General features: G+C 39.8%; 1 protein-coding gene across 1 annotated transcript; it reads left to right on the top strand.

Annotated features, from left to right (window-relative positions):
- On the top strand, positions 1–26,399 carry esr2a (estrogen receptor 2a). Its single transcript, XM_024291918.2, has 9 exons — positions 1–183; positions 8,918–9,476; positions 13,387–13,553; positions 16,515–16,631; positions 18,193–18,501; positions 19,313–19,451; positions 19,582–19,715; positions 23,619–23,802; positions 24,727–26,399. Exons 2-9 carry the CDS (start codon positions 9,085–9,087, stop codon positions 24,971–24,973), a joined length of 1,689 nt encoding a protein of 562 aa, XP_024147686.1. The 5' UTR covers positions 1–183; positions 8,918–9,084; the 3' UTR covers positions 24,974–26,399.
- The last annotated feature ends 1,105 nt before the right edge of the window (positions 26,400–27,504 follow it).

Here is a 27,504-nt window from a genome sequence, read left to right as displayed (position 1 = left end):
TTATTTCCCTGAACCGCGGCTGCTCCTCAGCCTCGGAGCTGGAACTCGGCTCTCCGGACCAGCTCACTCGGACGGGCGCCGCTCGGACTTTGGAGCGAGACTCCGCCGCGGTTCTGCTGACCGGACCGACGCCGCGCGGAGAAGTTTGTGCGCAGCCGCGAGGGGTTTTTTGAGGACGAACAGGTGAGAGCGCGGCCGTGAAGTTACTTTGACAGGAAGGCTCCGGGCTCAGGTGGGGAATGCGGGCTTCAGGTCGCAGGCCTGACCAAACCTGCTGGGTCACAGGTACCAGAACAAACTCAACAAACCCAACTCGCCCTTAAAGGACCGCAGACTAACTGCGGCTCGGTCGGGAGAGCACGTGACGGCTCTCGAACGTGGATTTTGAAAGTCCTCCGGGTCCAACGGCGAGTCCGGGATGAAACTTTGATGACATTTAGATAAATTGGAAGAGTGAGCGACTCATCACGTGCTAACGCGGAGCTGTTATCAGCCAGATGTTGAGATAGGGAGGAGTTGAGGCGCGAGCTCCTCAGATCTGTACTCATTAACTCGGCCGTGAGCTCACGTGCGCAAGACACACAAACTTTAGGATTTTCCAAAGACGAGTCTTTTATTTTGGAGATGATTCAAAAGGTAAAATAAACTTTTTTAAATCTTGTTTTTACTAGATTAAAAAAATATTCTAACGTTAGAAATGTGTGGTGAAAAACAATCTAATAATAGTTTTATTACTAAATAAATACACGTTACAAAATCTAGTATTAAAAGTACAAATTAAACACTTTTTGTTTAAGGTGTCGCATCATTTAATGAAACTTTTATTTTGTTAAACATACATTTTAAGATAAATAAACACACAAATAAGCCAACAAATACTATATTTATTTTATAAGCTGTTTATCTCTGCTTGTAGATGCCCTATTGTAAATATATTCGGGGTTTAAGATAAAAATAAAGTAAATGTATATTTATGTTTGCACGTCATTATTCAAAATGTTTTGTTTCATTTCTGACCTAATTTAAAAAATATATTTATTAAAAAAACAAATTGAAAAAACAGTTTCTGAATTGAATGCTTTTCTTCAATAATTTGAAAACATTCAGTAATTTTTCACATTTTCCTGTTTCTTAAAAAAATATTTTTAACTTGGTTATTTTACTGTATCTTCCATAAGGGGCCAGTGTCTGATTTAGAAAAAAAAAAAAACTTAGTCAATTTGTAAAATAAATCCCAGCACTTTTATTAAAATGTGTTTAATATTTCATAAATATAACCTTTTGATGCATTTTTTAAACAAATAGAATTCACGGAAACATTAAGTCACCAGTGAAATGAATGAGACTTTCTTTTCACTCCGGTCGTATTTTAAATGTTCAGACTTGGTTTCAGTGAGTTTAGACTCAGACGTTATTCCAAATCTGAATGGGGAGAAAGAAAAAGGAAGTTTCAGCCCAAAAGGTTTCAGAAATAATAGTTTATTTTTTCTTTTTCAGAATAATTGACAGTTTCTTCTGAATTTTCAAATGAAAGATTCACTGTTTTTTGAACTCTTTTCAAAATCTATGTTGTTATTTTTTTCCTTAAATTTCTGCTTAAATGCAGACTATTCTACGTTTTCATATCAATGCTAAAATCTTAAGATGTGAAAACGACACATTTACAAAAGAGATGTCACTGATCTTGGTTTACAACCTAACCGTACGAATCATGGGGAAAGTGAATCATTGCATCCACAGTGCATACCAATATGTTTATGTTGAAAATGTTAAACAATAATCATGCTAAATTGAAGAAGAATTATTATTTATTAATGCATTATATCACTCCAGGCATAGTGTAAGCCAACTAAAAGGTTTTTCTTCATTGATTCGTGCTGATTAGAACATTTAAAAGAATGTTTTTTTTTTAATTCAATACCAATTTTCATTTTCTTTTTTTTATAATACACAAATCATATATTGACCTAAAACGAAACCGTGACCCAAAAATCAACGTTTGAACCGAATCGTAGGGAATCGTTTCATCCCTAGTTGATTCCAGAATCACTTTTAGCATCACTACTTTATCCATCCTCTAGGTGGCAGCAGAGAAGAACTACGTGATTTAAAGCAAAATAAAATGCGACATATCGTGGGACTTAATTAATGGCGCAATAATGTATTAAATCTGTTATTTTAATCTTTTGCTACGTTTTCTGAAAAGTACATTTAGTGCATATTGATGCATTTTCACTCTAAATTAGCCTTTACTAAGTTATTATAATATTTTAAAAGACCAGAAAATAAAGTTAAATAACTAAAGAAATGTATCGAAAAGGATTGTTTGCTCATTTATATGTGGCGTTTTGTTCTAAAAAGAGGGGGGAAATTTGGGATTAGAGATATTTACACACTTTATACACTTTTCTCATTTGTTTAAACTCTCAAAAGTTCAAACTGTTGCAGAAAAAAGGCTAGTATTATAGAATGAAAACATAGATCTGATCTTGATCCAGGATTTACAGGGTATAAACGTGGCGAGCTGAACGCATTCTGAAAAAAGACACGGCCTGAAGGAGATTGATTGGCAAGGTCAACAGCCAATCAGAGCGCAGAACACAATGTGCTAGAAAGAGAAAAGCAAGAAAAATTACATAAATCTGAAACCAGCGAGACCGGGAATGGTAAACTCTGATATAACGAGGGACCTCTGTATTCCAAAAAAAAAAAAATCTTTGTGTAAACATTTTATTATTAATTTTTTGTGCATTAATGCATTTCTAAGTGGGTGTTCTCATGCCTTAACCCCCCTAAGGCGCTGCCACTTCACCCTGACTGTATATAGTAGTGGAGGGCTTGTTTCTACGGAGCTGCTCACATCCGCTTCCTCCTGGTTTTAAGGAGGCGCAGGCTTTAGGATGGGAAAATGACACGGCCTTGAGCTCCTGAGTGATCTGGCTAATTGCCGGGAACAGATCTTTTTTTCTCACAGCAAAGATTCAGCAGCGTTTGGGGGGTGTTGCTTGGGGGGGTGTCCTTTTCGGTCAAGAACAAAATGATTTTCGTGGTTAAATTTTTTTTTACGCTTTGTCTAAAAGACATTAAAATTTGACATTTGAGTTGGAAGTGAGGTTTTTTTAAAGTTCAGAACCTGCTCCATGATTGAATTTGAACTTTCTTCCTTTAAAGACTGTAATCCTGTAATATTAGAGCAGGACTGATGTTCTCATCCTGAAGGAAACTTCTGCCGCCTGGAGGACTCTGGGGTTTCGATGGAGGCGCAGAAGGAGGGAGGTTTTCCTTCAAATCTAATTTTTAGGAGAAACAAACAGCGAGCCGATCTGCTCTTAAAGTGACTCAGCTGTTTTAGGAGGAGTCTATCAGCATGAGTCACTGGAAACGCTGAGATAAATCTGAAGGTTCTCAATCATGTTATAATTAAACATTCTGTTTTGTGGTTTAGACTCAAAAGTCCCAAACTCAACCCTGTTTGACCCCCACCCCGCTTCTTAAAAATGTTAAATAAAATCAGTGCTATCCCCCTTTCCTTAAAAACAATCTCTGGGTATTTCTTTGTTAAAATCGTGAATCAGGAGCAGACGAAAAAATGACGTTTGAAGTAGATCCGGTATCTAACTCAAAACTGAACGGCTGGGTAGCTATACTGTTGCTCGCCATTTCTGTTGCACCAGCAATGTTACGCTAGGTTCACACTGGACGCGGAAGCGCTGTAAAGTGGCGCGGAGCTGAGTCCGCACCTGGTCTGAACCAGACCATAGGTTAACATGGGGGCCGAATGGAGGCAGCCTTTGTTCCGGACTGCTTCCGCGTCCAGTGTGTACCAGGCATTAGGTTATGGTTGTGAGGTAAGCTAGCGGGAGAGAGTGATGAATGATGGGAAAGTGGGGCGGGGTTACTCCAAGCTAACAGTCCTGCCTACAACTCTGAGACGAGTTTCTGAGCACTACTGCCACTCTGCAGAAACTATGTCCCAGAAAATGACACATATAGACATATATACTTTATTTTGTGCTAGCTTTATAAACTATTTCAGCATTTATTGAGTCTTTTTAGACTATTTTGGAGCTTAGCTAATATTTCAGCTGCATGCTAGCAATTTTGGCTAATTTAGGCATTTTTTTGTTTTTTTGGATATTTTGGGGTTTTGCTAATATTTCAGCTACATGCTAGCTGTTTTAGCTAACTTTTTTCATTTTTCAGGCTAATTTGGCATTTAACTAATATTTTAGTTGGCTATCAGCTTCAGTGTTTTTTAGCTATCAATTTCAGCATCTTCAGCTATCAGCACTAGCATATTCAGTGGCCAAATTCAGCTTACAGCATTCACACTAGCACTATCGCAGGCAATACTATATATCTAGTTTTTAGTTAGTTTAAATCTAATGATGGTTAAGATGTGTGCTCTGCATCCAGTTTGCGCATGATCTCATTAGTCGACTAATTGGAAAAAATAATTGTTTGTGGCAGCATTAATATATACATATATATATATATATATATATATGTATTTAAAAGATTTAGCTCCTGCTGTTGTCAGAGATGTGATATCTAGGTAATTAACTGATTAATCAACTGATAATTTACAGTACTGGCTGACAACCAGACCATTTAACACTATTTTATATGGAGGTCGAGATAGGCCTACCTTACTATTTTTTTTTATGATAATATTTATTATCTTGTTATCATGAGAACAATGAGAACAGAGTTTTTTTTGTGATAATGAGATAAAATTGTAGTTATTAAGAGAAATAAAGTGTTTTTCATGATAATGACATCTATTATCTCCTTGTCACAAGAAAACAAGTTTTTCTTAAGTGATAACAAAAGAGTAGATGTCATTATAACGAGACAGTAAATTTTATATGCAGTGATAACATGATAATGAAGAATTGTGTAGTGTCCCTTTGCCACACTAACCCTGGATTACACCGGTCTGTCTGCGCTGCGTTGTATTCGTGGGGAGTCCGTCTCACGGCCGTCAGTGGGTTTCCATTGTTTCCATTGGGTCTCTGGTCTCCGTGTTGTCAACATCCAAAACTTTTATCAGGCCCCATGTCCTCTCCTTCTTCACAATCCTTGTATGAATGCATTTTCTGTGTCACAAATGATGTTGTGTTTTTGTACTTCCAAAATGAAACCTTGGCTGACCACGATGAAAACAGATGACGGTGTTTCTGCGCTGTTAACTGACTTTAATTGTGTAGGTAAGACACCTTAAATCACATGTCAAAGTAAAGGCCCAGGGGCCAGATCGGCCCGCGGGGTAAATATATCCAGCCCTCCAGATCGCTTTATTTTATAATTATGTTATGTTGCTGACATACTGAATCAACGCTATGATTTTGTAGACCGAGAGATCAGTTAGAACATGTGTCAAAATCAAGGTCCGGGGGCCGGATCCGGCCCGCCTGGTAATTATATCCTCCAGATCCTTTTATTTTATTGATATTAACGACCCCAATTAAACACATAGCAAAGAAAATGTATTAATCTGTTTTGACTTTGGTAAAAAGCACAAATATTATTTTCTTTCCAGGCTTTTTTTTCTTCAGTAGCATTTTCCTATTAGGATAATGTTAACAGGATCTATTTTATGAAGATCAAAATCTTTTGGGATATTTATAAGTAATGTTTCATATAAAATGACAGAAAAGTAAAAAAATGTGAGTTTTTTTTCTTTCAATGTTTAGTTTATTTATAAGTTGTTCAATTTTGACAAAATATTTTTTTACAGAGTAAAATATTTAAAGTTATTCAAGGTTTAATTTGATTTATTCTGGAATAATATTCCTGCCTGTTTTTATTAATAGTTATGTTAAAACGAGTTTAAAGTTTTAAAAACCTAGTTTTAGAGTGTTCAATAAATGTTGTCTTGTCTGGCCCGGGACCTAAAGTGTGTTTTGAATTTTGGCCCCTTGTGTGATTGAGTTTGACACCTCTGCCTTAAATAAATACATTTTCTAAATTTTTACTTTGAAAGTACAACAGAACTGTATATTGTTTTTTGTCTTTTAACGCAAAATTGACTGTATATTGAACCCCTGTGTAAAGCTTGCATTGCGTTGCGGAGGGCCTGGATGTGAGACGCAGGCATGATGGAGGCGGTGTAAACATTTCAGTTGATAAATGAACATTCTATTTTTTTGTGTCACCATAGACAGATCAGTGTAAATTGGCCTTAAGACGCTGAGATGTAATCCATTGTAGGTCTCTTCATTTTGTGATAAGCTTAACCAACGTTGTAGAGTTTACATCAACAACTGTGAAAAAGAACATTTCCCGAACATCTTTATCCCAGACATGCACATGCGTACGTTTTTTTTTAGTCACTTATATTATTTTTTGTGAACACACTGACAAGGCAACACCTATGAAATTGTATCAGGGTATTTAATTATATATTTGGCGTAATAATTGATCAAATTAAGTTAGAAACGATATAAACGATAGAAAAGAAATGGCACGATGGACACTTTTATGTCGTCCGCACAATATGTATCGTCATATTGCCCAGCACTACTGTCTACATGGTTACAGAATGATGGATGAGAACGCAGGCTGGAAGGACTGCGTGTCACTCAGAACTTTTGGTGCATCCGCACGGAACGCGGTCGGCGCGGCAGAGGCATCAAGGCTTAATGTTAAGTTAATGTAAAGACGCGATCTGCCGCGATGCGATTTGGGTGGTGGGGGTGGCGTGGCACATCAACCAATCAGGGACTCAGCTTTGGGCATGTGACGTTTTCAGTGACTGGATAAAAGAGTAGAAATAAACATTCAAGATGGCAGCTCATCATGAACTTCCATCCATTTTCTCAAACTGTCCCAGTTACTGTTGGGTGACGGCGGGATACAGACTGGACTCTGAAAGATCTGGTGAAAACAAACACAGTGATGTGCTGCTGGTGTCTTTGTAGAGCTCTCCAAAACATATAAACTCAAGCTACTCGCTCAACATCATCCATGATGTGACAATGAATGAATTCAAGAACAGGAGCGTCAAGACGGTGAGCTGTAAGTTTGACAGGCGTCAAAAGAGAGACGGCAGACGTGAACTTTTTTTTTTTTTTACTTGTCCTGTCCAACAGCTGAAAGCCTTTTTGACAGATTTTACTGTCACAATAGGGGGTTACTTTCTTACACGCAAAATATATATTTGTATAAACCCCTCTTGCATTTTATGCTAAACTTAATTTATATTGATTTTCTTTATATCTTTTTTTGTTTGTTTTGGATGCGATTTTGACCTGCCTGCCCCGTTTGGTGTGAATGCACCATTATTCTTTTATTCTAAGAAAAAAAACGTGTTTTCTTGTGATAATGAGATAATAGATGTCCTTATCACAAGAAAACGGGGGAAAAAAAGTTAAGTTAGACCGTTCCCAGCTTCTGCAATTTTAAATTGATGTTTGCTCATTTTTTTTTTTTTTCTTGGTTGGACGATTCAAACACAGACAATCTCTGACATCACACAAGGAATTCTGCTCGGCAATGATAAAACCTGATTTCCGTTCGCCTTAACAGTGTATTAAAAATGACAGTTGTTCAGGACTAAGTTAAGTTTAAAGCCCCTCCAAAAAAAATGAACCTCCCCTGAAACACAAACATTCATTATTGTAAAGCACAGAAATTCAAACAAACATTATACATCAAAACGATCACTGAAGTTGGATTGCAAACAGTTTATTTTTGTGTAAAATCAAACTTTTTAACAGGAGAATCAGAAAGAAAACACTCTTTTCTGACACCATCCCCTGCTGGTCTTTCGAGGAACTGCACTACATTTAGATTTTCCTGTTTTTCTTGTTAGATTCTGTAACTGCTGTAAGACTTAGCTGTTTGTAAATTATGTTTTGAGGGTTTAAACATTCTTTTATTACATGAGATTTAGCAACTCAGACAGTGAGGTCAATGACACGTGTGCACGCACTTGGCTAGGAGTAACCACTGATAAAACTGACAGTGTTTCAGCGGCTCAGACTCCACTCAAAGTCCTTTTCAAAATGGCAAATTTAGCAACATTTGTGAATTTGATTTAAAACTGGTCACTCATTCTTTTCTCAAAGAGCCATAATAGCCATTACTGTGCCGCCAAAAGTTAATGCTTAACAGCCTGCCTTTTATAGATCTTAAAATAAAACCTGATGTCAGATCACACATTACAAAAATAGGAGAATTGGTTCTTTCAGTGTGAAGTGCCATCTATACACGTTTTTGTTTTGTTTTTTTTTATTAATTTTTTGTGTTTTGCTTGATATAGGATTTTTTTCTTTACTGCAGTATTATTTTTATGCAATACAAAAATTCAGTTGACACTTTAAGTAGCATTCAAAGTAATTAACAATCAATATAGTCCTCTGATTTTGGCTCCTTTCATTAGACAAAGTTTTATTAACTGGACAAACCGAGGCTTTCTTAATTTTCCGGCCAAGATTAATGGTTCCTTTTTGAAATAGAAATATTCAGAGTTGTGCGTTTGGTGCCAAAAATAGAGAGATTGTACATAGAATTTAAGAGAAGACAGGTTCTTGCCATACAGAAATGATTCACATGCTGATTGATCCACCAGCCGTCTGCTCTTGGACCGTAAACCATTCAGGATTTCCACTCCAACTTGAACGAAAAAGCGAAATTTGACATCTCACTGTCATTTTTACAGCCCACTCTGAAATACAATGAAAACTGACAGCACATAAAAGGAGAATGAGGTGATTTTTAAGAACAAACGCGTCCAGAAGAGGGACAGAAAGTGAGACGTTTTATAGCTTCTTTTAATGATACTAATGGACGGATTGTATGTGAGCCAAACACCTGGGTGAACACTGACTGGAGGAACTTTCACCAGAGCTGTTGGACCGCTGGTATCTAACATCTCAATACATGAAACTGTGGTTTTCTCTGTGTTTTCTAGATGGGAATCTGCAAATCTGAACCATGTTGGAGCTCCACCTGCTTTCTGTTTCGTGATTTCTTCAGTTAAATGAGGTTATTAGATTAAGTGTGACACCAGGGGAAGATAGAGCTCTGTTAGACGACCTTACCGATGATGTAATCCCGGCCTTCGCCTCTGTTTTTGCAATGGGAACCACTTTGGACGCAGAGAAGCACCAGCCCCTCCTGCAGCTCCAGGAGGTGGACTCCAGTCGGACGGGCAGTTGCGTCCTCTCCCCGAACCTTAACTCCTCCTCCCCTGGTTTGTCCCACGACACCAGCCAGCCTATCTGCATCCCGGCGCCGTACGCCGACCTCAGCCACGACTTCACCAGCATACCTTTCTACAACCCGACCATCTTCAGCTATGCCAGCCCCAGCATGTCCGAGTGTCCTTCTGTCCACCAGTCGCTAAGTGCCTCTTTGTTCTGGCAAAGCCACAGCCATGTGGGGCCGCCGATACCCCTGCACCGCTCCCAGGCCCGGGCGCAGCACGGCCAGCCCATCCAGAGCCCGTGGGACGGGGTCTTAACCACCAGGTAGGATGCCAGAGCAAAGATAATGTTTGTTTTTGTAGACGTGTTATATTTTTAAGTTCAGTTTAAATTTAATGCTTCTAAGATTAAATTCAAATCAATTTTAAGTGTATGTGAAAAAGGTGGAGCAGAAACACAGAAAACTTGAAGCAGGGTGACTTTTTTGGGTCTGAATTCAACTGAAAGCTAAACTAAAGCACTATGAAAGAAAAAATATGGTGACTGTATTTCCCCCACTCGTAAAATACCTTCATTTTTTTCAAAAATGACTGTGCACCTTAGAACGTTGAGTGCCTTATATATGAATTCATTCTGTATCTGTTCACTGATGTTTAGGCGATTTTTAAAAAAATCCTTGTTAAAATAAGCACTCATGTACGGGTGTTATTTAGTAATGTGCAATCTGGAAAAACATTGTATATCATGAAGCCCAATGAGGCAAATTTTCTTTGTGATATTGGGGTATATGACTAAAATTGAATTGAATTGAATGATATAGATTATTGTATATCACAATAACAATTTATATCACGATATACCACTATTAAGTTTATTTAGGTTAAGGTTTTAGGGTCACAGTTCGGATAATTTTTCCGATCAGTTAAATGTTAAAAAACAAGAAGATAAAAGCCTAAAATTAATTTTTTAAAAGCTTTAAAACATATATTTGAGAAAACGTATATAAAGAACGTCAAAGCATAAATATACACTCACACATCTTCGAAATTTGAACATAAACAAAAATGTAAAAACATGTCGTTTCTAAAGAGATTTTCATGTCTAGAAACTAAATCTACAAAAACCGAGAGAAAAAGAATGATGAACAACTCCCCACACACCTCCAAATTAAATCTTAAATAAAAAAGTTAAAATTAAACTTTAATTATTTCTTGGTATTAATTATAGTATTAAAACTAACTGTGGGAACATTTAAATATTCCAAATAATTATCCGTAGTACATGTGCAGGTGAGGCAGTGCCACGCCCGCCTTTCCTGGGGATTTTTGATTCTTTTGGCTTGCCGTACTGCCTTCCCCTGACGGCACTTCCCTGTTGCTGGGAGATCTGAACCCAGACACGATGCTTTCATTCATTATTACCTCTCCATATCTGCGTCCTCCATGACGAGTTTGAGAAAAGTTTTTGACAGAAACTCCTCCCACATGCGGCAGTCGTTTGAGGTTAACAGACCTTACGATAACCGTCAAGAAACAACTTTGACGCATGTTAAAAGAAAGATGGAGTACAGAACATGAATTTAATGCTAATTGCATTCAGTGTGGTCAGACAATTGATTTTAATAATACACTCGTGGTGCGATGTATGCAGCGTGGCAGGAGTGGCAGGAGGGGGAGGGGGGTTGATGGGCCCCACTGTGGCTAGTGATCCACGATCCGTTACACCCCTATTTTTAGTTATTCTCTGAAAAAAATGTCATTACTTACTTTTCTCAAACTTTCTTTTTTTAAGTAAAATGTAACTGAATAGTTACAGATGAGAAACATTTCTTTAAAGTTGACAACAGTTTCCAGTTTCCTAGTAGAACAAAAACATTTTTACACAATAGTTCAGCAATAAAAATAAACAAAAATTATAGAAATGACACGATAGACAGTTTTCTGTCGTCCAAATGTATCGTCATATTGGCCAGCACTAGTGTTATTGTGAATATTTAACATGGTTAGCGTGGCTAATGCTTCAAACTTGGCTAAAGTGTTGAGTGTTACAACCAAGCTCTAGAATTATCGTGAATGCAGTCAATAAACTGACTGACGACTTATCATTGACGCTTTAGAGTTTGATGGGTCTTATGTATGACATAAGTTCAAAGATAGACCATTCATTCATTGGCGTGCGCCCAATAGTGTGGAAAATACAGTAAATGAATAATTCACGCATTTAGAATAGGACACAAAACCTCTCTGCTTGTGAAAACAATATTTGATTTAATCACCTCAGACAAAAAGGCTAAGCAGCACGGACAAACAAACCCCAACAAAAGGATTTGACCAATCTGTTTGACAGGTTTGTACCTGCAAACATGAAAGCTCACCCACTTCCATACAGATGCCAAAGACTTCCAGTCAGACGAGGACCGGTCCATTATCACATCACAGAAATATGTCTAGAACCAGACTTCTAGAGGAAATTTGACTGTTTGCTTCCCACTTGTTCTCATAGCGGTGCATCTGCTGGCCCTTGAAATACAGCTTACATACCAAGAACAAGAATCTTTCAATCAGATGGTAATAATACTAGGGATGTCCCGATCGGATTTTGTGGCTGCGCTATCAAAGTTATTTGATTTTGATACCGCCCCGATCTGATGCTTGCTGTATTTTACACAATCAAAAACCAAACAAATTTAACAAACAGATCCAGGTTTTCCCTTAGTTTTAATTTATAAATCTCCTTTTATCATTTAAGACTCAAACAGAGCAGTTCTGTCAAATAGCTTTCAAACCGTCAAATTAAAATAGTGCAACTTTTAACCATTAAAAACTTTTTTTAAATTGCTAAATAATATATCTATGTGATGATATATGAATTAGTTTAGGTTGTCTTTGAGAGATTATGGATTTCTGGTTTTTTTTCACTTCTTTCTGGATCTTGCACTCTCTTTAGAGCCGTCTCTGTCAGCAGCACGGGGAGAGCAAGTCTCATAAAAAGAAACAAAAACCTGATCTTTTTCTGTTGAAATGCCTTTGTAGGCTGTTGTTTGCGTTAAGACGACCCAATAAAGACACTTGCTGTCAGTTTAAAACATTTATTAGAGAGTTCTTCTTGAGTCTGGATGTCCTAGTTTTTTCTTGTTTAACTTTACCAAACTGTTTTTGTGGGCCTCTTGCTCAAACTGATGTCGTATTCGCTTCACGGGAAAAAATGTTGTAATCTGTTGATATTATGCAGACTTCTAGTAAGAATATTCATCTGTAAAACAAGCTTGCAATATAATGAGCTGCTCAAAATAATGATTAAAATACTGTATTTTCGGGACTATAAGTCTCTCTCTAAGTCGCACACTTAAGAGAAAAGTCCAACATTTATGAACAAATTCAACAAGCCCAGTGTAACGTTGCATTTAACATTGAATGCAATTCATGCTTCAAATTCGAGTCCGCCGCTGCTTCTTTTGACGTTTGTTAAATTTAATGCTCAATGATTGTCCAAAAATGTAGGAGCTGCATCTGAATGACTGTTTTTAGCTGCTCCTCTGTCCGTTTGTAACCCATTTTGATGGCTTGCTGGAGAGAAGTCTTTCCCAAGGAGAGAAAAATAACATTAATAATAATGTCTCGATTCAAATAAGAAAAACATCCTAACGTCCATGAGGAGAACGATCAGATTCTCAGCCATGTTTGTTTTGGACAGCTCTTCTTCTGCATTTCTGTCAGCAGCAAATACTGATACACAAACCTACAGTGCCCTCTAGTGGTTGTTAGTGGAAAATAACGAATATACTAGCCCATTTGTGTTTAAAAAAAAGAAGTCACTTCTGAGAATTATTCACACCTCTGGTCAATCTATGAAAAAAAAAACAAAAAAAAACACCAAAAACGGACTTATAGTCCAGAAAATATGGTAAATATCTGATCCCTGATGGGGATACAGCATCTGATTCTGATCAAATCTGAAACCACACAATCAGGTAAATTTCTGATTACATGATTTGATCGGGACATCCCTAATTTATACTTGGCCATGTAGTATTTTACTTTACCATTCTTTACAGTTCAATCTCTAATCATTAAAGGGCAGTCCTTCTTGATTCCCTCCAACTTTTGATAAAGAATCTGATCAAAACTTCACTCTTGGCATAAAATGAGGCGCTTTCACAATTGAAGCTGGAATGTTCACAGCTTTGAGGACCCTTGGTTCTATGTAGAGGAACACTGACTGAAATATGTTGCAGTAAGGGTGTGAGGAGGCGCTCCCAGGAGAGTGAAGAGGCCGTGGTGTCATCAGGTGGCAAGTCTGAACTCCATTACTGTGCTGTGTGCCATGACTACGCTTCCGGATACCACTACGGCGTGTGGTCATGCGAGGGCTGCAAGGCCTTCTTCAAGAGGAGCATCCAAGGTAAAACGGAGATCGCTGCTTGAGTGGAACATCGCTTAGCCGCTTCTTTAACCATCTTTGAGCTTCAGCGTATACATTTTTATTTTAGGGCTGTCTGTAAGGTGCTGACCCATCAGCAAGTCAGAACCTTAACTCACCAGGATCTAAATTCATACAAACTGCACTGTGATGGCATAAAAAGGGGCCACATGCTTAGTTGGTGTTGAGAACATTTAAGTCTTCCGAACAAAAAATCCTGTTGAGTCGAAGACTTCACAGTGTTTAATGTGTTGAGTGTCATGTTTAGCAAATATATTAACAAATAATGTTTGACAGTCTGAACAAGTCAACTAAAGTCGTAAAAGTTGAGGTTTTCTTTGGCCTCATCCAAAGAAGGTCTATCTCCATCCAGACTTTTTGGTCCTGCTTTGTTTCCAGCAGGCATATCCTTACTGCTGGTGAAACACACCTGATCCAGGTATCCAGTTAATTTGTGTTTGTGGGTCCCATGTGATTTCAGTTACACTGACATCCAACGCACTGAAAAAACACTAGACCAGGGGCGTCAAACTCAATTGGACAGGGGCCAAAATCCAAAACACCCGCGGGCCGAACACGAAAAACATTTATTGGACACACTAAAACTACATTTTAAAAACTATAAAAGCGTAACTTTTTAAAGTGGACTAAACTTTAAGATGCGGCCGGAACCCTAACCTTGGCCTGGTCTGTCTGGCACAGTGTCCGGAGCCAGTACTGATCCATCTCCAGTACCGGATTAAGGTTAGGGTTAGGATACCAGTACCGGTCTGGTACTAGGATGTGGATCGGACGGGTGCCCTAACCCTAAACTGGATACTGGATAGTCGGTACCAGACATGGGTCAGTACTGGTTCCGGATGCTGTACCAGATGCAGACCAGGCCAGGGTTACGGTCCACGTCACAGAACCAGACCGGTACTGGTATCCTAACCCTAACGTTAACCCGGTACCGGAAAGTCAGTACAAGACGTGGATCAGTACTAGTTCCGGACCCGGTAACAGATGGGGATCAGGTTAGGGTCAGGATACGGTACTGGTACTGGGACGTGGACTGCACTGGTACCCTAACCCTGGCCTGGTGGGTGTCTGGTACTGCGTCCGGAACCAGTACTGATCCACATCTGGTACAAACTGTACGGTACCAGGTTAAGATTAGGGTAAGGATACCAATGCTGTTCTGGTACTGGGATGTGGACTGCATTGGTACCCTAACCCTAACCTGGTCTGCGTCTTGGACCCCGTCCAGAAACAGTAATGATCCATGTCTTGTACAGGCTCTCTGGTAAACTGGTATCCTAAACCTGGCCTGGTCCATCTGGTACTGTGTCCAGAGCCAGTACTGATCCATCTCCCGTACCGGATTAAGGTTAGGGTTAGAATACTACTACCGGTCTGGTACTAGGACGTGAACTGCATTGGTACCCTAACCTGGTACCCTAAGCCTAACCTGGTCCGCATCTGGTACCGGATCCAGAAACAGGACTGATACACGTTCGGTACTGACTGTCTGGTAACAGGTTAAGGTAAGGGTTAGGAATACTGGTGAAGTTCAATGTCCCTGTACCACACCAGTACCGATTTGCGGCCCGGAAGTTGGGGAGCCTTGATTTAATTGGATGTCAAGAGAATGGCGAGTTGGGGACATCCATGATGTACATTTTTGACGTGGAGGGGTCCTTAGCCATGTGGGAATGAGAATGTGTTGTAACATGTTACCAGCGCAAGATAACATTGGCCCGTTAATAACAAAAGTATAAAACGATCCAGCGGGCCGGATTCGGCCCCCGGGCCTTGACTTTGACAATGTGCACTAGGCTTATCAGGGATTTGAATTGGTACAATACGTTTGTGTAGTTGCACCTCACCCTTATCACAGATGGGGCACAACCCACACAGGTCTGGTTTTTGAAGCCTGACGTCCAAATGGAACCCACTGTGAAATGCTGGAAGGATGGAGCTAGGGTATCAAAAGAAAATGAGCAGAGTAGGACTTGGATTGAACACTTCCAGTCTAACTGAAGTCTGAAGTTTTGGCAAACCTTAGCAAGTCCAAGACCTTTGATCTTAATTCAAAGTTCAGGCTTGGATTTCTTAAAGCTTAAGTCATAACTGACCTAACGAGTGAAAAACTCGTAGAGTGAAAATGTTCATGCACATTTTTTCAATGGGGTTCAGAAACTATACAATATAAAGATGAAGTAGGTGAGACGTAATTGTGTCGTATTGAGTCCTTGTTGGGCCTTACTTGCAGTCTATTAGAAATTCGGACAACATCACCCATACATTGTCAGTGTGTACACTTCGATTAGCCTTTCGGATACGCACAATGGTACGTTCCATTTTCAAGTGACTGCAAGACACACCTGCGCCGCTTCTCTCTACCAGACATCCTTAAAACCCTCAGCACCTGTTGGGGTTCATGTGTCTAAGACTTAACATGCTGTAGTCAGGAAAATTGATCCAGCAGGATATGAGATTGTGCTGGAAACTGTCAATATCCTGTAGATGTTGACATGTATTAGCATAAGAAAACAGTGGGGAGGGCCCCAATTGGTTAGGGGGAGTGTCCTAAAGTTAAACTAAACCAAATGACCTTTGTCTACGTAACAAGCCTCCAGTTGTATTTTCTAAGGCAGGAACCTTAAAAGTGAAGGAGAATTCTGCTTCCAGTGAGTAAACTTTATGGACAATTCACTCCTAATCATTGAGGAAAAGCTTCAACTGATTCCCAATACATCTTTCCATTAGTGTCCTTTTGCAGCTGCTCCCTGAGTGTGTGGTTACCCCGTTTGTAATTACAGGACTCTTATCCCTCAACAAAGAGCCGGCTTTGGCCTCGGTTTCATCTTCTGTGTTGTTGCTGGCTGTATTGCTCATAAAATGCCTGAACGAATGATTTCTGCTTGTTTTGATTGTAACCGCGGCTTCTTCTTGCTTCAGGACACACCGACTACATCTGCCCTGCAACCAACCAATGCACTATAGACAAGAACCGGCGCAAGAGCTGCCAGGCCTGTCGCCTTCGAAAGTGCTACGAAGTCGGCATGACCAAATGCGGTGACTGCCTGCTCTCACTTCAGTTTTGTTCTTGTTTCTGCTTTTGCCTCAGATGAACTTGTAACTCTGTGAGATCCAGTTTGATTTACAGCCTTTTGGCTCTAAAGAAGAAATAAAGCTTGAAGAAAGATTGTTAAATTATGATGGAAAGCCAAATGTTTGGAGGAATTCCTAAAACCATCATCCAGAGTCGCTTTCCTAATCTTATCCTCAAAGAAAACAGCTTTTATATTCAGGTGATCTTCTGCTTGTTATGGAATGAACTAAATCCAACACCTGAGCTTAAACTTTATGAAGAATCTGAACCCACAAACAGGGGTCAGAATCAATCATTTAAATAAGAGAAAAACTTCTAGTGACTTAAAAAAGAGAAAGCTTTACCTTAAAATTAGGATTTTTTTTTTTACTAATCTAATAAAGGAGCATTCACGCTACACTGGTTCTCCGTATGTTTTTCGGAACGTTAAAAGCTCAATTACACTTAGCGTTTTCAGCAACCCAGGTATCAAAACGTTCATCTTGTTCAGGACATTACTGCTTGTATTTTCGGTATTCATAAACTTTAACGTTTTTGAAATATTGAGCAAAATATGCCCCATAGGAAATGAATAAGAAAGTCTTAAAGTTTCAAAACTTTAAGTAGATTAACAACAAGCCTTTAAATATATCCATGGACTATGTTTTCATCTTTTTTTTAGTAATTTTCAAAAAGAACTGGAGTTTATCTAATATTTTAGCAACATGCTAAAATATGTTTTTTGCTAATTTGCTAACTACTGAGGTTTTTTATAGATCAATTTAGAGTCTAGTTTCTATTTTAGCAACGTTCTAACATTTTTGAATAACTTGTTATAGATGACAATAACGTTAGCATGTCGCTAAAATAGAAGCTAAACTCTAAATTAGGATAAAAAAACCCTCAGTAGATTCCAAAATAGCCTAAAATTCCACAGTAAACTAAATTAGTCAAAAACGTTAGTCTGTTGCTAAAATAGAAGCTAAACTCTAATTTAGTCTGTAAAAACCTAAGTAGATCTACTTAGATTTGTATAATCTAATTTAGAGTTTAGAGAATTTTATAGGTCTTTAACAAAATTTCCAGTCTTTTAGCAAGTTTAACATTTTGCAAATCACTTTTGCATTTTCAGCAAATCCCTTCAGCAGTTAAAGTAAACTGTGTCAGTAAATTTTCAGCAAAAAGCATCAGCATTTTCAGTGACTACTTTCAGCAAAAGGCATTTACACTAGCATTATCACAGGTAATGCAACTTTTGGATTTGAATTCAGTTTACTTTAAAGGACAATTAAATGAATAGATTTGATGAACATTTATTGTACTTTTAAAGTGACATTTTATTCAATCAGAAATTGATTAATCAATAATAATTTATTTTGTGGTGCAGGAAGGATTAAGAAACTCCTTTGACACCTCCTTCAAAACAAAAGCCTGAATTTAGAGTAGGCATCAGCTTAAGTCCTCCTCTATAGATGCTTTCAGTCTTCTCTGATGTGAATCTCAGTTCTGTTGAAAGACAAGATCCTCCTGCTTCCTTTCCATCAGGCGTTCGCAAAGAGCGCGGCAGCTACCGGAGTGCGCCGGCGAGGAGAGTCGGCCGCCTGTCCTCGCAGAGCCGGATCAGCGGGCCCAAGGTGTCAAGCGGACCCAAGGAGAGTTCGGGGAACGAGTCGAGCTCGCTTCACCTGACTCCAGAGCAGCTGATTGAGCGGATGATGGAGGCGGAGCCTCCGGACATCTACCTCATGAAGGACACTAAGACACCGCTGACGGAGGCTGTCGTGATGATGTCACTCACCAACCTTGCTGATAAGGAGCTGGTTCACATGATCAGCTGGGCCAAGAAGATTCCAGGTACCTGAGTGGGTCTGATCAATGGAAAAGTGTTCCCGGTGGTTTTTCATCAGACGAGAAAATGCAGTTGGAAAACGATTGTATTTGTGGCGTAGAAAATACAGAAACTCCCCGTTCTGCTCCATTCTGATGCATCCACGTGTAGACAAATCGATCCATGAACGTCTGAGGCAGAATCTGGATCACTATTGTACGCACTGCCGCCCTGCAGAGACTATGTCCTAGAAAATCACAGATTTTTGGATAAAAATGGCATAATCATAGTTAAAAGAGCACTGGGAACATTTCGAAAAATTAAATAATGATGAGTGAGTCTTTAATAATTCTTGTTCACATCAAAAGCCACGCCCCCTCAGAGGAGATTTTGGAAACAGGTTTTAGATCAACATCAAAAATTGCTTTTTAAGACATTTAGGTTGTGGGATTTTGGTTAAAAGCTTCATAATAATTAAAACACGACTGGGAACATTCTTTAAAGTAAAAAAAATGTCATAGAGTGACTTTGAATATATATATGTTCAATAAAAATAAATCCTATATCAGTTAATTCCATTGATTTGATCTTATTGAAAGCTTTTTTTTTTTGCTCTGGTGCAAAGTTAAGTTTTTCTTTTGCTTAAACATTACAAACTAGATCTATTTTTAGTTTAAGGAGGCTTGTTATCCAAAACCTTTGTAAAATAAGAACTTCCTGCTTTTGAGCTGAGTCCTGATCAGTCGTGACCTCTGGATTCATGTGGAGCTCTTCATCAGGAGGCTGGTTAGTGGGATGTTGGAGCGCCTGTCTCACTTTAGGCTGTTGTGGTCTCAGGGTTCGTGGAGCTCAGCCTCCTGGATCAGGTTCATCTGCTGGAGTGCTGCTGGCTGGAGGTGCTGATGATGGGACTGATGTGGAGGTCAGTGGGTCATCCAGGAAAACTCATCTTCTCCCCTGACCTCAGCCTGAGCAGGTAACACTGACATTGAAACTGCACAGTTCAGGGGTCACGCTCGGTGAACCTGAGTGGTTTATTTAGGATTGGTGTCCATGAGCTGAAACATGCATCTGTGCTCCTCCGTATCCGTGTCTGTGTGTGGCAGAGAGGAAGGCAGTTGTGTCCAGGGCTTCGTGGAGATCTTCGACATGCTGATCGCTGCCACGTCCAGAGTCAGAGAGCTCAAGCTGCAGAGGGAGGAGTACGTCTGCCTCAAGGCCATGATCCTCCTTAACTCCAGTGAGTGAGCGTGTTTGTGTGGGCGGATGTGCGCTCATATAGTCCTCCTTTTGTGTGATGAACAGCATGCATGTCGTTTACAACAGCGTCTTCTTTTCTTTCCATTAATCCCGTTTTTCTGTGTTTTTTTGGGGGGAGGCTGTCTGGACGTTGAGGTTTCATCTTTGACCTTTAGGCTCTAGTTCCAAATCTGAGTTCAGCTGCACGTTTAGCGGTGTCGATTTCCAACCGTTTGGAAGGTCATCTGAGTGGTCCTGCTCTGCACAAATTGTGCCAAGATGCATTTGGAAAGTTATTGTGTTTTATCACTCCTGCATATTTTTTTTAAAGACGAGGTTAGAAAAGAAAATGACTCCCAGATTCCTAGCAGCCTGTGTGGTATGATAAGACAGCCAACCAGGACAACTGAAAGAGCCGCTTGATGAACTGAAGGAAAATGTGAGTCATCTGTGATTTAGGGGAGGATTTGAAATCATTGTTAACCATCAGTACAAAAGGTTTTGGTGTTATTAAAATGTTGCTAACAAATTGAATTGTAAGTGGGGCGAGGTTTGACCCCTGAGGAACACCTCTATAATTTAAATTCAAAGCTTTTTTTCTATTTTTCATCTTTTAAAATAAAGTCACAAAAAATCCCAAAATAAAAAATCTAAAATAAGCAACAATATTTCCACAACATTTCCAAAACTATTAGAGACCGGCACCTAATAGTAACGAACACCTGTTGGACCTGAGACTGACATCAACAAGAGACTGGCCACTAGTGTGTGAGGGTTCTGATAGGTTGGTGGGTTTTTCAGAGGGCAAATCCAACAGAGCTCGATTTTTTTTTTTTTTTTGTCCTGCCTAATTAAAATGTTTTAAACCTTGTTAAGGTGGGCGGAGTCAATATTGGTCAGTATGACCCTCCTACTTTAGGCTCCATTCTCCTCATACAGAATCCTGTGGGTGATGTCAGATTATCCATCCAACTCTTTTTGTGAATCTACCCCTCCTACTTCTTTAATCATCCTCCAACTTCCTCAACCCCATGTTTCCCTTTTTCTTTGTACTCTTATCCCCATCTCTAGCATCCCCTCTCTCCTTTTATCTTCTTTTTTTCCATCCAGACCAAGATATTTATAAAAACACAACTAAGGTTTAGCCTCAAGTACAAGAGGGGGTTATACTAGGGCCGGGAATTGATTAAAAAATTAACCAATTACTCGCAAACTGAAAAAAAAGAATAATAATCGCAATTAATCGCGATCATTTTATTTTTAGTTACAGCATTTGCCAGCCACTTATTATCTGAAAATAATCTTACTTTGAAATCACATGGAAAATTGTACATTTAGAACATTTATTTATAACAGCTTGGAACCCGGGCCCTAAAACTCTGTTTGTCTACTTTTGAATTTACGTCTGTATTTTCAATTTGAAAGACTACCTGATGCTTATTTGGTATCATTTTCATAAGCACAACCTCTCTTATGTGACACTACCTTTATTTGGTCATTTTACCATGCTACATTTACACACTAGACATAAAATCCTGCACAAAATTGATTTATTTAGCTGTGGAAACCCCAAAAAGGTTTAACAAACTGTTTTAAGACAGAATGAAAGTTTTCGGTGTCATTTTATAAAAAGCAACAGTAATAAAATTTGTCAACAAACTATTCAACATGTTTTTGACTGAAAATACAAAAGTAAGTCACAGATTAATTTGGACCACATATGTGAACAGTTTCTGTTGACCTCACAGCTCCATAACGTGACCTTTCTTCTGTGGCTGTACTTCATTCTGCCTGTGAGGTTACAGCTACCAGGCAGCCCAAAAAATAAGAATTTCTCTCATAGCGCTGCTGTCAGTTTGACCTGGAATCCTTTGTTTTCCTTTTTCTTTTTTGTCAGTTTTTATTTCTCATAAATTTTCTTTATTGTGTTTGTGATAAATAATAAAATAACATTTTTTTGGGAAAGTTTGATCCAGCTGGATTTCAGGTCAGCTTGCCTGAAATATATATATATGTATGTGTATATATATATATATATATATATATATATGTTGATTTTTCTTTCTTTTTCTTAACATAATTGATAAGCATACTACAACATTGTGAAAATGGGATATTTTTCCCATGAAATGTAGTGATCATCTGATAATTTACAAGACACAAGATCATTTTAGTCCTGAATATTGATGTTTGTTTTCTAACTTGTTGTCATTGTTGATAATTATGGTGAGAAGTCAATGTCTTCACATAGAGGACTATTATCATTAGTAATGTATAACTAAAGGCAAACTAAGCAAACTAGCTATTTCAAAACGGTAGCCCTTCATGTGACTCGGTACCCAAGAAGTAGCTCTCAGTCTCAAAATGGTTGGTGACCCCTGCTTTAATTGATTATAACTAACCGTAGCATTATTTTGGTGAAGAATGAATCCATTTTGAAAGCTCTCCCTCCTTCTCTACATCGCAAACATGGCGTGTTGATTCACTAAATCCTCAACCCAAAAAAAGGCGGAAGGGATTAGCAGTCCAGATGTTGGAAGAGTGGAGATGTTCAACATCTTGAAGTGTTTTCTTAAACTCAGCTGAGGTCATTTCCTCTCTAACGAACCTCTAAATAAGTGCTTAACCTGGAGGGGGTGTCTTTGATCGACATTTGGTTCTGAACCTGCTTGAAGAACTGAGTCAATGGAGAAGCATTACATTCAACATGTATGCAGCTACAAGCTTCATAAAGTTACTGCTTTGGTACATGTGTTCCCACAAGTGGCACGTGGATTTAGTAAGGGTTGTGCTTATTACTGCGGAGGAGTGGTGTGCTTTCTCCATAGAGTAGCACAAAAAGAAAAGCTTTTGTTTGTTCTTCAGAAACATATCAGGGTTTTAACTCATTCACTTCGTGAATCGGTTGAAAATTATTTTGAATTCGTCAACATGTTCATCATTGCAGAAAGTTAAAAAAATCAGTTGCCTAAATCTAAAAATGCAGAGCTGATGACATTTCCTCATGCAGGCTCGCCAGTGAGTGTGTGTGTAGCGGACTGGCTGCATGCTCTTCAGCTGGACTCCTCTCATAGGGAATTCTTGCAGCTCTTTCGGATTTAAAAGTTTCACATAAGTCAGTCCCTCCAGGATCACAACTATTAACGCAAATTCAAGCAAAACCGAGATTTGTTGCTCACCATGCAGCTTTACTGCAACAGTGACAACAGTCATGGGTGACGACGCAGTTTAGGGAACGTTTCCCGTCTGACTCCTTCCCGGGAGCCGTGCTCTTTTTTATTAACTCTTTTTTTATCCTTCAGGTGCTCACACACCGGCTGTGTTGGCGCTCATTGAAGCAGCCAATTTTAATTAAAAGTCTATGCAAGCGCGTGTTTGCATAGACTTTTAATTAAAATGTGTGAGCACCTTCAGTCTTTTCTTTTTTCTGCAAGCTGTGTGTGAACGGTCATTTGCGCTGAGTGCGAGCGCGGGCGAGTGCGCGTGCAGCAGTGGGAGTTGTGCTGAATGGGCGCGTAGCGGTCCATAGCATGGAGCACAACATGAACCAAGTATGAGAGGATTTGTGGTCATTTTAGTGTTATGTATAATTATTTATTTGTATTGAATTCTTTTGATGTAAGGGGCAGAAAGAAAACATACTTGGTCTTAAAATATCTTTAATTCTATGTTTTGAGAAAAAAAATTGAAATTGTGACTTTAAAACTGAATCAAGTCAAATCATGACTTGACTGCATCGTTACATCCCTACTCGTTACATCAGGAAAAATAGCAACGTATATTTGTGTCTTTTTTCTTATGCATAAATTCCACAATTTGTTTCTACACGGTCACACTGCCATTAGTAATTTGAAATGTGCAGTAATGTAGCCTGGGTGTAACGCCGATGGTTATGTGTCCTCAGACATGTGCCTGAGCTCCTCTGAGGGGGGGGAGGAACTGCAGAGCCGCTCCAAGCTGCTACGCCTTCTGGACACCGTGACGGACGCTCTGGTCTGGGCCATCGGCAAAAGTGGACTCACCTTTCGCCAGCAGTACACGCGTCTCGCCCACCTGCTCATGCTGCTGTCACACATCCGCCACGTCAGGTACTGCCCCCAAAACGTCCAGCGAATTCGCTGCTCGCTGCCTGTCAAAAATCTGATCCTGAGTTTGACGCCACGGCTGTGTGTGGGTGTCTGTTTATGTCACAGTTCCAATTGGGGCTGCTACAAACGATTATTTTAGTAGTCAACTAATCACCGATTATCTTTTCTGATTAGTCGACTAATCGGGTGATGCGTAAACTGGATGCAAAACACAAATCTTAACCATTAGCTTTAAAATAACTAAAGATTAGATGTATAGTATTACCTGTGATAATTCTAGTGTGAATGCTGTAAGATGAATTTGGCCGCTGCAGATGCTAGTGCTTAAAGCAGAAGATGCTGAAATTGATAGCTAAAAACGCTGAAGCTGAAATTGCTGAAGCTAATAGCTGAAAAAGCTCAAGCTAATAGCAAGCTATAATATTAGTTAAATGCCAAATTAACTGAAAAAAGCCTAAGATAGCCAAAAAGCTATCATGCAGCTGAAATACTAGCTAAACTCAAAAACTAGCCTGAAAAAAATGAAAAAAAAATCCATAATTAGCTATAATAGCTAGCATGTAGCTGAAATATTAGCTAAATTCTAAATTAGCCTAAAAAACTTTTAATAAATGTGAAAATAGTCCGAAAAGCTAGCATAATGTCATTATAACTTTCAACTTTACTACACTCTAACTCCATATAATATAAAATAACGACTAATCGACTATTAAATTAGTTGTCGACTATTTTAATAGTCGATTAGTCGTTGATTAGTCGACTAATCGTAGGAGCCCTACTTCCAATGAATGGAATAATGCCGGTTTATTTATTGTGAGGAGTCCTACAAATATCAGCAGCTCGTGCCACTAGAGGACCAGCCTGGTCCTGAGCTGGACCTTTTGAGCGTCGCGTCCAGAACCTGACTGTGCTCTGTGTTTGCAGCAACAAAGGCATGGACCACCTGCACTGCATGAAGATGAAGAACGTGGTGCCTTTGTACGACCTGCTGCTGGAGATGCTGGACGCTCACATCATGCACAGCTCCCGCCTGCCTCGCCAGCCCCCCCAGCAGGACGCCGCCGACCCAACAGAGAACTCCGCTCATGTGCAAAGATCCTGCTGCGGGGTGTCCAAAGCCTGGACTCCCAGCAGCCCCGGAGCCGCAGGTGCAGCCCAAAAGTCTGACTAGAACTAGAAAGCTACAGGTTCTCCTCAGCCCGGCCCACCAAGACCGGGATCTGGCTTCTCTGACCCAGAGAACTGGAAACGTTGAGCCTGAACAGCATCAGTCAGGACGGAAAACTTTCAGGACTAGGAGCAGCTAAAGCGGGATGGGAAAAGACCCGCCCCCTTCACCTCCAAGCTGCTCAGCATTCAGGGACCTGGATCTGGTGTGTTCAGTCAGTCAGAATTCAGAGCCCAATTATCCAGGGTATTGTTGTTGGAACAAACCCAAAACAGCCGCGCAGCTCTGGTCTCGTCTCAGCTAAACGACTGTTGGTAAAAAAAACTAAAACAAAGTCGCAGTCAGATCGGCACCGCTACGGAAACTGAACGTGGAATCGATCCTCGAGACGCCTTTGTCTGCAGGAACAGAACCGGTTCCCTCAGAGCTTGGTGGGTCTCAACGCTTCAGCAGAGCTCTCTTCGATCTTTTGTTGGAAGCTATTGTCAATCCACAGAAGTGGGTTTTGTGTTGTTGGCTCTCTACAAACTGTCAATAGAAGGATCCAACAGAGCGTCCTCCAGAGATGCTCTACGTTTCCCGCCTCAGACCTGCCATCATGTTTGCTCCTTTTCTCCACTATGAAGCCATCAAACTCCTCCATCTCCTCCTGAATGACGGCGTTTGGTTCTGATGGAGGTTCCTTCGTCGTCATCTCTCTTCAGTTTCATCTCTTCCTTCTTTACGCCGTTATTTGGTTCAGAAATGGGCTCTTATTGAAATAGTCTGGACTGGACTGGGGATGTAATCATTTCTGTTGCTTGGTTTCTTCTCGTAGCACCTTAAGACGGTTATGAATTGACGCTTTATGAATAACTGTATTGTTCTTTTGACTCTTGGTGTACGTGACGTGTGCTGCAGCCGGAAGGTTCCTTAACAGTTTTGCACTTGAGATTTTTCTTTTTGTTTTTGTGCGTTTCGGCTGCTTCCATTATGAGTAAACACGAGGACCTGTGGCCAAACCTGATCTTAAACCGACAGTCCACAGAAGCGCCTACTGTTCAAAAGTACGTTTTCTTGTTAGTTTTACCTTCAGAAAGTCCTTTTCTGTTCTTGAAGAGAATTTAAGGTTTCAAAACACAAAGTAATATGATCTACTCCCAAAAATTCCAACGCTAATGTGAAGCTAACTCGGATTAGCATGGTGTTACAACAGCTCCTTCTACAACAAAGGAACCCATGGCGCCATCTAGCATTTGTACGCACTATTACAGAAAGATGCAAATGAAGATGAAGGTGCAGACTTGAAAAAAATCTCCACTGGGGTTTGGCCGTCTACATCTTATTTAAGGTGGCGTTCAGGTTTCATACCTGAGTTTCTGAAACCTGTCCTCGACACAAAAGGGAGGTACCAATTTAGAATGATATTTCTAAAAGAAAAAAAAAAACATTCTAATAAAAATCTGCAACAAAAGACATTTGATCATAGCTTTTCCTACTAACTTCCAACAAAAAGGGAATCATAAAACGATAAACTTGAGCATTTGAAACATTTTAGCATATTGTGAAGCTTCAGCCGGAGGATTGAGGAACCAACATTTACCAGAATGTATTTTTTCTCAAAAATCCTCCATTCCTCCTCATCAAACAGATCAGGAAGTTTAGTTTTTGCTCTGGAACCTTCCAGTCTTTGCTTAAATCCTAAAGAACAGCAGATTAAGAGCGCAGGTCAAATGTTGGATCTTCATTGGTCATTTGCATTTAAGGCGACACAAACCAGTTTAGTGAGAACAATGGGAAAGTCCAAAAGTAACTTTTTTCAGAACCTTTCAAAACTAACCCAGCCAGCAAGGCCAAGTGCGGCCATATTGTTTCAAAGTGGGCAGAAAATGTGAGCCCCACCTGTGTTTGTCCTCATTGACTTAAGTGGACACTCAGTGGGTGGGCTAGCTATGCTATCCAGCCACCTGATGGACAGCAGAGCTCGCTAGCTCGCTACAGTGGAGCTTGGTAGCTCACTACAGTGGAGCATGCTAGCTCAATACAGTGGGGCATGCTAGCTCAATACAGTGGAGCATGCTAGCTCAATACAGTGGAGCATGCTAGTTCACTACAGTGGGGCATGCTAGCTCACTACAGTGGGGCATGCTAGCTCAATACAGTGGGGCATGCTAGCTCAATACAGTGGAGCATGCTAGCTCAATACAGTGGAGCATGCTAGCTCACTACAGTGGGGCATGCTAGCTCACTACAGTGGGGCATGCTAGCTCACTACAGTGGAGCATGCTAGCTCAATACAGTGGAGCATGCTAGCTCAATACAGTGGAGCATGCTAGCTCAATACAGTGGAGCATGCTAGCTTGATAAAGCATAGCTCACTAGCTCGCTGTAGAGGAGCTTGCTAACATACTACAGTGGAACTAGCTAGCTCAATAAGGAGGGGCAGCTAGCTCACTACAGTAGAGCTCGCTAGCTTGATAAAGCAGAGCTCGCTGTAGAGGAGCTCACTAGAATGCTACAGATTAGCTTGATAGCTCAATACAGCGGAGCTTGTT

Source organism: Oryzias melastigma, linkage group LG24 (genome assembly GCF_002922805.2).
Source record: "Oryzias melastigma strain HK-1 linkage group LG24, ASM292280v2, whole genome shotgun sequence".
In the NCBI taxonomy this organism is placed as follows: domain Eukaryota; kingdom Metazoa; phylum Chordata; class Actinopteri; order Beloniformes; family Adrianichthyidae; genus Oryzias; species Oryzias melastigma.
Note: the sequence above shows the minus strand (reverse complement) of the source record. Positions and strands in the feature narration are given on the sequence as shown.

Bases quoted from the DNA above. Each gene is read 5' to 3' on its own strand.
- esr2a (XM_024291918.2), top strand. From the start codon at position 9,085: ATGGGAACCACTTTGGACGCAGAGAAGCACCAGCCCCTCCTGCAGCTC. The intron at 9,477-13,386 runs GTAGGATGCCAG...AATATGTTGCAG, and splicing joins GACGGGGTCTTAACCACCAG to TAAGGGTGTGAGGAGGCGCT. The intron at 13,554-16,514 runs GTAAAACGGAGA...TTCTTGCTTCAG, and splicing joins CTTCAAGAGGAGCATCCAAG to GACACACCGACTACATCTGC.